Source organism: Eubalaena glacialis, chromosome 3, assembly GCF_028564815.1.
Source record: "Eubalaena glacialis isolate mEubGla1 chromosome 3, mEubGla1.1.hap2.+ XY, whole genome shotgun sequence".
NCBI classification, from domain to species: domain Eukaryota; kingdom Metazoa; phylum Chordata; class Mammalia; order Artiodactyla; family Balaenidae; genus Eubalaena; species Eubalaena glacialis.
In genome coordinates, this window is record NC_083718.1 from 120,112,627 (window position 1) to 120,123,951 (window position 11,325).

An 11,325-nucleotide genomic window follows, 5' to 3' on the forward strand; every position below is an offset into this window, starting at 1 on the left:
ATTGAGTGCTTCCGCTGTGCCAGGCACTGTGCCAGGCACGCTGCATGCATTATCTTATTCATTCCTACAGCAGCCCTGTGAGGGTGCTATTATTACTCCAATCTTACAGAGAAATAATCCCGAGGGGATGCCACTTGACTAAAATTACACTTGGAGCAGTAAGTTGACAGAACTGGGGCTGGAACCCAACTCTGTGTGGTTCCAGCACTCTTAATTAACCGCTGTACCAAAGTACATCCTGCAGAAGCATGGTAGATTGTTTTTAGGCAGTGTATTTTCAAGTGATTTTGTCTTTTTAAAAAAAAAAAAAAATGTTCTCTGTTTTATCATCAGAGAAAAAATCTGTGGACTGTTAATTTGAAGGTTTGACACATGCTTTCTTTCTATTCGTGTCAAAAGATGCTCTAAAATTCACACACCTGTAATTTAAAAGCAGTTTGACCTGAAATCCTTCTCTTAAATTATACTTTGTCAAGTTTTTCCAATGGTCTTATTAAGGAAAGGAACATTATAGTTGAGAGGGTTTTGAAGTGTGGAGAAAGAGTCATACTCAGACTGTAAACACATCCACCAACTTTCATATATCACTTAATCTAGCAATGACAAGGGCAGAGGAAAGGCCTTTCTAGTAACAACCACATTTCTGACACATCTTTGGCTTTGAGGTTAGAGCACAGAGCTAGTGGTTACCCAATGCTGCTAGCTCTCTGGGTATCGCTGTAAGCATGTGTGTGGTCTTGGTTACATGCATATCTTGGGGTTCAATGGGTGAAAAGCCTAAACTTACAAGCTAAATGAATCCTCTACCCCAGGTGGAGGGGGTGGGCCTGGGGGCCAGGGAAGACAGAGGCAGAAACATAAGCCTTCTTCTCTACTTTTCCTTGATTCCTCCTGCAGGTTTATGAAAAGCTGAAGGACCATATGCTGATCCCCGTGAGCCAGTCTGAACTGGAAAAGGTGGACGGGCTGCTGACCTGCTGCTCGATTTTAATTAACAAGAAAGTAGACTCCTGAGTTGCAGTCTCTCCCTTGTAGCCGGCAATACTGCACTTGTAAGGCCAATAACTGTACCCATTCCTACCGTTTTCATTGACAATCTTTTATGCCACTGTGCTACTAACTCTGGTTTACAATTCTAAATTTAATTGCTTCGTTCTGCACCTCCCCCAGCGCCTCCCCTCGAGGTGGTACCTAAACTGTGGATTTGCTCAGTGAATTAAGCAATCTAGAAAATATAGAGCTAATGAATTATTGAAATGTGATTAATCATTGTAAGGAAACACTCGTTTTAGTGTTTGTATTATCAGTGTGAAAATCGTTTATTTGCCAATATAAACCGAAGAATGTCTTCTTGATCAGTCGGCTAAGCTGGATTTTCTTTCTGTATATCATTAATTATCTTTGGCTCCTGTGAAATTCCCTGGTCTGTGGATCCTCCTCCTTTCCCTCTTTGTTTCCTTCTGAAGTATGAAAACTTTCCCACTTCTATCACAGTCACCTTGACCTTGGGTAGAATGCGGGGTCTTGCCTTCTGCACACCTTCCTGCAGGTCGACCCTGTCTGCCAGCAGTCTTTCTGCCTCGCCGCTGCATCTTCTGCCGCCACCACCGCTTTCCCCCAGAGGGTCAAACAGGCCCCTCAGCAGAGCCGTGACCAAAGTCAGAGCGGCTGTTTAGGGGAGAGTTCGCTGCACAGAGGCACATCCCAATGGGGTTTGCCCCAGAGATCTAAATTCTAGAAGAAGTAGGGCACGACACCTAGGAAGGTGAATTCAGCACCAGTTGGTCGCTAGGGGATTGCAGATCAAGAAGTTCGGACACACCCCATGAGTACAACACTTTAGAAAGTCTTTAAGTCACATTCCATGAATTTTTGCTTTATTACTGGCCATATACAGACCTTGGGGAATAGACTTATTTTTTTCTTTCAGTTTACTTTCATTTCCCCCCATTGTGACTCACCCTGTTTCCAGACTTCTACCCCTTCATCTACAGAGTTATTTTTTTGCTGATCTACAGAGTCATTTCTTTCAAAAGAGACATTACACCTAAAAATGATTATTGATGGTCTAGTGCGAGCCAGATGGAGCACGTTCAGGAAGTGATAGGCTTGGTGCTTGAAACCAGCCGCGGACAATGGACAATTCTACTTTGAAATATCCATGAATGTTTACTGTGGAATTCAATTAAAACTTCTTTCCTCTGTAGCCTTCCAATTACACAACCTTAAACTGACACGAATCTCCTACAAAGAACAATGCCGCAGTGAAGGGAGAGATGGTTGTCTTTTACTTAAATGAAAGAATCAGCCTTTTAGCAGACCAGGGAAATGGTACTTTCCAAGGAATGGTGACTGATTCAGGCATTTTATCAAACTTCCCAGTCATCTCCACCTTTCCTGTATTGCCTATGGCTAAGATTAAGATTCAGGGAGTTTAAGGAATGCTACTTCAAGTCTTGCTAGGCTCACCTAATGTGTTCGTAATCAGACATTCCTCATGTTTGGTGACCAAGAGAGAATACCTTCATTCATTTCATCTCCCCCTGAACAAATGGAAGTGAGAAACCTCTGAGCAAGCCAAGACAACCTTAACTACTATTTTTTTCATTTATTCGATCATTTTATGTCGGACTTAGAAGAAATTCCTTCTCCTCCTTCTTTTTCTTTTTGCTTGACTTTAATATTCATATCACGTTCAAATATCTAATTTCATGCATCCTATTACTGAAACGTATCTTGGTCACTGTCATATTTCCAACTGTCTCATCATGGGTGAATAATATGTTTTTACCACAGAGAGAATGAATGTTACCCACATGCCCAAGTTAATAAAGAAAAATTGTCCTCAGTAGTTATGGTTGCCCTTTGGGGTTAAATCCGGCCCTATGCTGGCAAAAACAGAAATCCTCCCTCAAAAAGAACCACAGGAAAACTCACTCAATCAGCCACTTCAGTCTTAATAGTACAGCTAACTGGCGTATAATTTCCAATATCTTTATTTCTAGCTTTGCAAACTAAAGAACTGTTCTCTATTATGTTTAGTTAATTGCAAGTGAATAAACTTTTCTTTTGAACCATTTGTTCTACAGAGGGCTGTTTTCACTTTTCCTTTTCTTTGCGTCTTTCCATCTTTCCTTCTCTTTGTCTCAAGAAATCACTTAGAATCTATGTGCCTCTTCTACAGAATCTTATTCTGCACTGCTACATCACCTACAAGGCTGGCTTCTTTGGACTCTCTCTGTGATACGATGATGTGAAAACCTAAAATATTTGCAGCATAGTAGTATTACTTCTTTGGTGTACTCATCAGCATCATGTTATCTTTGAAGTGGAAAGACAACCCGCTACCCCGTTACATAGGTTCCCCTCTTGTCCATTGTGATTTATAAGGAAAAGCTAACAGAAACTGCTTTTTGACATTATAAAGACATTAGAAATTGTATTTAAGTAAATAAAAGTTGAGTCAGAATCACTTGGTCAGTAAGATTCAACTTACTAAGGACAATATAGAGAAAGTACATGATTTAGCATTATTTCTTCAACTGTGATGAATTGCTATAGAAATCAGCAAGCAGATCTCTCTACTGTGTATTGATTGCTCTTTTAAGCTACTGTGAACAGGTTACTAAGGCCATCTCTTCATCTCGAAGGGAGGAAATAGTCTGTAGATGAACAATGTGACTTATTTAGAGTTGCATGTTAGTCTTCGTAATTATTTACTCCTTAACATTCTACAGAACTCAGACGTGATTTCCACATGGTGTTAGATTCGTGCATTTTATCGCACTGACCATTCTGTTACGGCCAATGTACGGTTATCCACTCTGTGTGCCAAAACCAGTAATGCCTTTCACAGCCCTTTAGTCCAGAGAAATTCTGCACTGATTTTAGTCTCTTGCTGTACTGATCCTACAAGTATACCAATCACGATGGAATAAAGTGTGAGTTGTACTGTGATCAATAGCCTATGTCTCTTTTTTGCAACAGAAACTGCTGTGGTGAATGAAGTCACCATTTCTTTGCTACCAGAGATGGGAAGTTTTTTGTTTTTTGTTTTCTCTTGTCCTATAAGCTATGGAATTAGAAATACTATACCTGTAAGTCAACTGCTATCAAAAGCTTGGATTAAAATGATAATCAAAGGATACTTCAAACTTCTGGTGCTTTAAAAGTACGCATATTATCCACGTGAGGTCAGGAGATCTTGATTTCACATATGTTCCTCCTAAAAAAGCCTTCCCTTATTCCTTTGACTCCTAACTGTCGTCAGCACATTATAATATGGCTCAGTTATGGAGACAGTTGAAAAATTTTTTCCTGTGTTCATGCAAGAGTTTGGTTTTTGTTTTTGTTTATTTTATAGTAAGAGTTTTTTAGGAAATATGAAGGTTTTTTTAATAAGGCTTTTTATTTCCAACAATTTTTTTCAAAGTGAAAGTAGCTTCATTGTTCTCTTTTTCTGACTGTAAAAATAATAACCGCTCACTGCAAAAATAAAAATCAAACCTTACCCAAAAAAACATAAAAACAAAAGTAAAGGAAAAAAATTACCCCAAATTTTATCACCTACAGACAGCTACTATTAACATCTTGGAGAATATCCTCACATCTAGGACTAGATACAGATATAAATATGGAATGATTGTACATAATCATGCTGTTCCATAGCCTGCTTCCTTCACTTAGCAGTATATTGTGGCCATCTCTCCATGTCAATAAATATAGATCTACATCATCAAATTTAACAGCCCTGAATAATTCACAATACGGTTGTGACAGCAGCTTTTTCTAATTTATGTGGAGTGTTCTATCACAGATGTTTGGTGTGCCCACATTTCTAGTAGTCGGGGGTCTTTAGGCTATCAAACATGTTCTGCTTATAAGCTCTCACACACCCCGAGGGTTAGCTCAATCCATAGTCCTCTTATCATAACTGAAGGGTACATGCAAAAGCCCATCAGAAGCACAAACCAGTACTAAAATCCCTTGGAGAGGTCATTGATTTAGTCACACCGCTCAGTTGACGATGCGTCAGTTAGTTCTCCATTATTTAGGCTGCCATTAACGACAACGAAACTAAAAACTGCCAACTGCAAACCTGCTCTGGGCCGCCACAGGAAATGGAACCTTCCACCCACGTGCCAGAGTTCAGTGCTACTCTTAGAGGAGAGAGGGAGACACTTTTTAAAGCAAGAGTTAGCAGGGCTCCCCTGACTGTTCCCCCCAGCCTTGCAGAGAGTGGAGGAAGGTAAGAATGAGCAAATCCCCTCTCACGACAAGCTGCAGATTCTGGAAATGGGAATTTGCTGAATGAAGAATGCTGGTCAACAATCATTTTAGACACATGAGTACATGTTTAGCAAGTTCCCACGCTCTGCCAGGCTCCTGGGTGCAGCTCCTGTCTTTTGAGAGCTGACAGTCTGGGAAGGGCGGGGAAGGAAGACCACACAAGCACCCCGATGATCATAACACAACAGAAGGTAAGGGAGGAACCAAAAAGAATGGTGCTGTGGTGGTTCCCAAGTAGGGGAGATCAGACAGAGGGCTCAGGGTTTAATCTGGGCTTGAAAGTCAGCTCTGGCTTCAAGAAGCCAGGATAGAGTCTGGGGAACAGCAAGACAAAGGCATGGAGGTGGGAGAGCACAGTGTACACTTCAGAAGCACCTACTGTGTGCCTGTTAACCTGCCTAGGCCCTCAGGATACAGTGGTGATTGTCCTTGCTTTCCTGGAATTTACATCCAAGTAGGAAGACAGACATTAAACAAATTACAGCAAGCATGATAAACATTATGAAAGGAGAATGGGGTTCTCAGAGCACGTGGTAGAGGCAAGCAAGTGGATTTGTTTGGCTGAAACATGAGACAAATATAAGAGCACAGTAAGACAATGTAGGTTGGAATGTCAAGGGCCTTGGGTATTTGGACAGAATTTGGCAGTCTGTGAATGTCCCCAGAAGACTTTTGGGTCAGGGAGTCATACTAATGGAGCTTGATATGGCAGCATTGTATAGGATGAATGGGAACTGAGACTGGTGTTCTTCTAAACTTAATCTCCCCAAATTTAATTCATCATTTAAACATCTCTTCTCATCACCAAAATGGAACCTGAGAGCTCAGCAATTAACTCTATATTTTCTCTCCTGAAAAACAGATTAATAACACCTTCCCCTCCCAACTACAAAGGGACATTTTCAACACAAATGAGATAAAAAGACTAAAAGGTTCTTTGGAAGAAAGGTATAATGTAAATATCATTATCATCATCATTATCCTCATTAACTCCTATCACAGCAAGTCTGGAGCCCATCAAAATGTCATCTTCTATTTGAAACATCAATCACCTACTCCAGAAATAACTCAGGATTTTCATAATTGATGCCTGTAAGCTGGCCTGACAGCTTCCATGGTGAATTCGCAGGTTTCCTTGGTACCCAGCAAGGCTGCTCCAAAGACATACCTGCCTTAGGGAACTGTTGGCAAATCGGAATGGCCCTCATCTCCCTTCCCCCTCCAAACACTCATTTTTAACTCAGTGAAAGCAGGACCACTTATAGCAGAAGATAACGGGAGTTATCAGGCTTTTAGGAGAACGTGTAAGTGCCAAGTATGTTAGTCACTATAAATAAATAAAAGATTCAAACCAGTCTGCCCTCTAACCACTTGGTAAAATATAGCCTGTGATGGCTTGTGACATGAATGCTTAAAAGCAGTGATGGGTCCCTAGGTCTCAGGAAGCACCCTCTATTTATAAATAGAAAGTTTAGTCATTTGGCTATGAATAACAAGAAAGAGCTTGGGTGAATTAACACAAGCCTCTGAAGGTAGTTTGCTTTTCTTGTGCTTAAACTTTTTTAAATAATTTTTTTTAAGTTCCTGCTCATGGACAAGGACTCTTATTGATTAGATAGGGCCTTGAGCCAGAACTCAGAGGACAACTGCTCAAAAATTAAACTAGGAAAACGTGTGCTATGTGTTGAAATTTCCCACTATCCCATCAGGGTACAAGACTGCATATTTCAGACTTTGCATATTTCACACTAACGCAGGAAAAGTTCAGGAACCAAACAAGTTCTCATTCCAAGCAACAGTCGAGCTATGTAGAAATGTTAGGTCTTCTTCCTCTGGAAAGAGCTTGTGGAATCAACAGAGTCATGGTCATGGATCCAACAGAGACTTAAAATTCCTGGGCAGGATATGAACAAAGTCATCTGTTTTGTTTACATGGGACTCAGATGAGCATATGAGGTTCCCCTAGGATTAATGTTAGGACAGCAGCATGGGGCTCGCTTTCTTTCTAGGTTTAATAATAATTGAGGGAGGACTTCCCTGGTGGTGCAGTGGTTGAGAATCTGCCTGCCAATGCAGGGGACACAGGTTCGAGCCCGGGTCTGGGAAGATCCCACATGCCACGGAGCAACTAAGCCAGTGCACCACAACTACTGAGCCTGCGCTCTAGAGCCCGCGAGCCACGACTACTGAGCCCACGTGCCACAACTACTGAAGCCCGCGTGCCTAGAGCCCGTGCTCCGCAACAAGAGAAGCCACTGCGTGAGAAGCCCGCGCACCGCAACGAAGAGTAGCCCCCACTCGCCACAACTAGAGAAAGCCTGCACACAGCAACGAAGACCCAACGCAGCTAAAAATAAATAAATTTATTAAAAATAATAATAATAATAATTGAGGGAGACAGAAGGAACACTATTACCATGGCAAGGTGGTAATAAAGAATCTATCTGATAAGAAATAGAATTCACCCCCACTTGGATCAAATTGAAGAGATTCTAATGAAGGTCTGTTTCAAAGGTATGGATGTTCAACGGACAAATAAGGGATGGTGGGTGAGACACCCAGAAACCAGCTGTCAGCATCACTCCTAGGCCCAACAGGACAAGGACAGGAAATCATACCACTGGATCTGGGACAGAGAAGGAAGGGCCACAGCTCTGGCCAGAGACCAGGTTCCAGAGCCTCTCTTCTCACTGTCTGACCTGCTGGTGCTCCCCATCGACTGAACACAATGGCAAGATGGTTAGTGAGGGGTCCCAGGTGATGCCCCTGCAGGGGCCAGCACAGAGCTGGCAGAGAAGGGTAGAAAAAGGATCTGGAGAGGGTAGAAGATGATCAGCACAATGCCACTATGAAAATGAGCTCTCAGCCCTTCAGAGAGTAGTCATCACCAACTCTGTCTCTCAAGGTTGGCATTTAAATCCTATTTCTTAGCAAATTCCTCAGGCACATGCCAGTTCCGTGGTCTGGTTCTCTCTCTTTCAGTATCAGAAAATAATTGGAGCAGAATCAACAGTAGAACATGAGTCTGCACAGCCTGAAGGTGAGAGAACGTCGCATTCCAGACCCATGAGTCCTGAACCTCTTCAGTAAGCACTATGTTAGTTCTAAAATAAGCACAGTCACTTGGGCACCTGGTGTCCAAAAACAGCTGGTTGCCTTTTTACTGCATGCCCATGACCTGCTGGTGACATAAAGTTGCTTAGGATTCCAAAGAACCTATTTTCTGTGTTTCCCCTTTTGTTTATACCTACAGCCAGCCTTGCTGGGCACAAGCTGTTTTGATTTTACATGGTTATGTTGCTCATGGGGATAATATTCAGTCTAAACTAATAGTAGTGAGTTCCCCATTTTGGGGGGTGTTCAAGTAGAGACTAAAGGACCACATCCAAGAGTGGTTGTAGAGATTGTTCTATTCAGTAAAATCTAATGTAAATAACATCCAACATCCTTCCCTGCCCTGGAAATCTATGATTAGGCATTTGTACTGTTCTGATCCTGAGTGACTTTCTTTTCCCCTCTGATCCCCACTCCACCAGTCTCCCTAATAGATGGACATTGTCCTCATCTATTAAATAACAGTAATTACGGTTCCACTTCCAGCATGACAGCACGAGGAGATACATCTGCAAAACTGAGAAGATTGTTTTTTTTAAAAGAAACATTTAGAGTCTCTGGAAACGGTCATAAGTGTATACATCAAATGAAGACATTTAGTCAAGAAAATCTGTTAAACTTGGTAAGATCAGTGACACTCTGTGGTATTTGAACCTGCACATTTCCTCCTCCCCTCCCAGCTCAGTGACATTAGTCCTCCACTCCAGAACACAGGGCCCTCTCTCCCTGCAGCACACGGAGGGCTGAGACATCAGTGTTGCCCCTCTTGCCCTCAGCTACCTGTTGCTAACACTGATTTCTGGACAAGTGCAGCTGGGAGGTGGGGGCTCCCCTCTTTCTCCCAGCCCTACTAGTGGGACAGAGGCTCTACCCTGAGCACTGCACCAAGGAGAATACTGGGGCCCTGAACCCCTTGCCCCGGCTCCCAGGGTAGGGGTTCCAGCCAGGAGAGGGAAATCAAAAAGACTCAAGGCTATTGCCCCCCACCTAGCACAGAGCAACTAAAGCAAAGAGGCCACTCAGAGAGGAGCACACCATCGTCTCTACCCCCAGCTGTAGAACCTTCCCTCAAAAATTTTGCCCAGGGGAAGAGGCAGGCCGTAGAACAAAGAGTTCCAAATTGAGAAGCTGGTCTAAGGATGCTCTCAAAAATAGCGGAGTTAGTAGTGAAATGCAACTGGGAGGAGATCGGTAGATTCCTTGGAGGTGTAGGCATCCAGATTGGGAAGGAAGAAGGAAAATTGTCTCTATTCACAGATGACATGATTTTGTATATAGAAAAATCCTAAGGGATCCACTAAAAAATATTAGAATTAATAAATGAGTCCATCAAGGTTTTAGCATACAAGATCAATATAAAAAATCAATTGCATTTCTATATACTTGCAATAAACAATCCAAAAATGAAACTAAGAAAAACAATTTCATTTACAATAGCATCAGAAAGAATAAAATAATAGGAATAAATTTAATAAAAGAAGTTCAAACCTTATACTCTGAAAATTATAAAACATTGTTGAAAGAAATTAGAGCTAAGTAAATGGAAAAATCTCTCATGTTTATTTACTAGAAGACTTAATATTGTCAAGATGGCAATACTCCCCAAAATGATCTACAGGTTCAATGCAATAGCTATTAGAATCCTAGCTGACTTCTTTGTAGAAATTGGCAAGCTGATTCTAAAATTCATATGGAATTTCAAGAAGCCCCAAATAGCCAAAACAATACTGAAATGAAAAACAAATTTGGAGGACTCAGACTTCCCAATTTCAAACTTCGAAAGCAAGGGTAATCAAGACAGTGTGGTACTGGCATAAGGACAGACACATAGATCAATGGAATAGAATTGAGAGTCCAGAAATAAACTCATGTGTCTATGGTCAACTTTTTCAACAGGAGGGTCAAAACTATTCAATAGGGGAAAGAATAGACTTCTCAACAAATGTTCCTGGGACAACCGTATACCCACATGCAAAAGAATGAAGTTAGACCCTTCCCTTACACCATATACAAAAACTAATTCAAAATGGCTCAAATACTTAAGTGTAAGAGCAAAAATATAATATAAAACTCTTAGAAGAAAACATAGGAGTAAATCTTCATGACCTTGGCTTTGACAATGGATTCTTAGATACGACACCAAAAGCACAAGCCACAAAAGAAAAAAGATAAATAGACTTCTCAAAATTAAAAACTTTTGTGCTTCAAAGGACACTATCAAGAAAGTTAAAAGAGAACTCATCAAATGAGAGAAAATATATCATATATCTGATAAGGTATTTTATCTAGACTATCTAAAGAACTCTTACAACTCAATAATAAAAAATACAAATAACCCAATTTTAAAATGAACAAAGGATCTAAAAAGACATTTCTCCAGAGAAGATATACAAATGACCAGTGAACACATGAAAAAATGTTTGACATCGTTTGTCATCAGGGATGTGCAAATCCAAATCACGATGAGATACCACTTCACACCCATTAGAATGGCAAGAATCAAAAAGTCAGATAATAACAAGTATTGGCAAGAATGTGGAGAATATCAACCTTCATACATTACTGATGGGAATGTAAAGTGCAGCCACTGTGGAAAAAAATCTGGCAGTTCCTCAAATGCTTAAACACTGAGCTACCATATGAACCAGTAATTCCACTCTTAGGTATATATATCCAAGAGAAATGAACGCATATGTCCACACAAAAACTTGTACATGAATGTTTATAGCAGCGTTATTCAAAATAACCAAAGGGTAGCAACAACCCAAACGTATACCAACTGATGAATGGATAAACAAAATGTGTTATCTCCATACAATAGAATTATAAAGCCACAAAAAAGAATGGAGTATGGATACATGCTACAACATGAATGAACCTTGAAAACATGCTAAGCGAAAGAAGCCAGTTACAAAAGACCAC

The 11,325-nt window shown here is 40.9% G+C and overlaps 1 protein-coding gene across 3 annotated transcripts in view; it reads left to right on the plus strand.

Moving 5' to 3' along the window:
- Positions 1-3,957, plus strand: part of DDAH1 (dimethylarginine dimethylaminohydrolase 1) — a 244,529-nt gene extending 240,572 nt beyond the window's left edge. For all 3 annotated transcript variants that reach the window (XM_061183944.1, XM_061183943.1, XM_061183945.1), the window contains one exon: positions 898-3,957. In XM_061183944.1, coding sequence (XP_061039927.1) covers positions 898-1,014 — 117 coding nt within the window. In that variant the 3' untranslated portion in view covers positions 1,015-3,957. The remainder of the gene's footprint in view (positions 1-897) is intronic.
- The last annotated feature ends 7,368 nt before the right edge of the window (positions 3,958-11,325 follow it).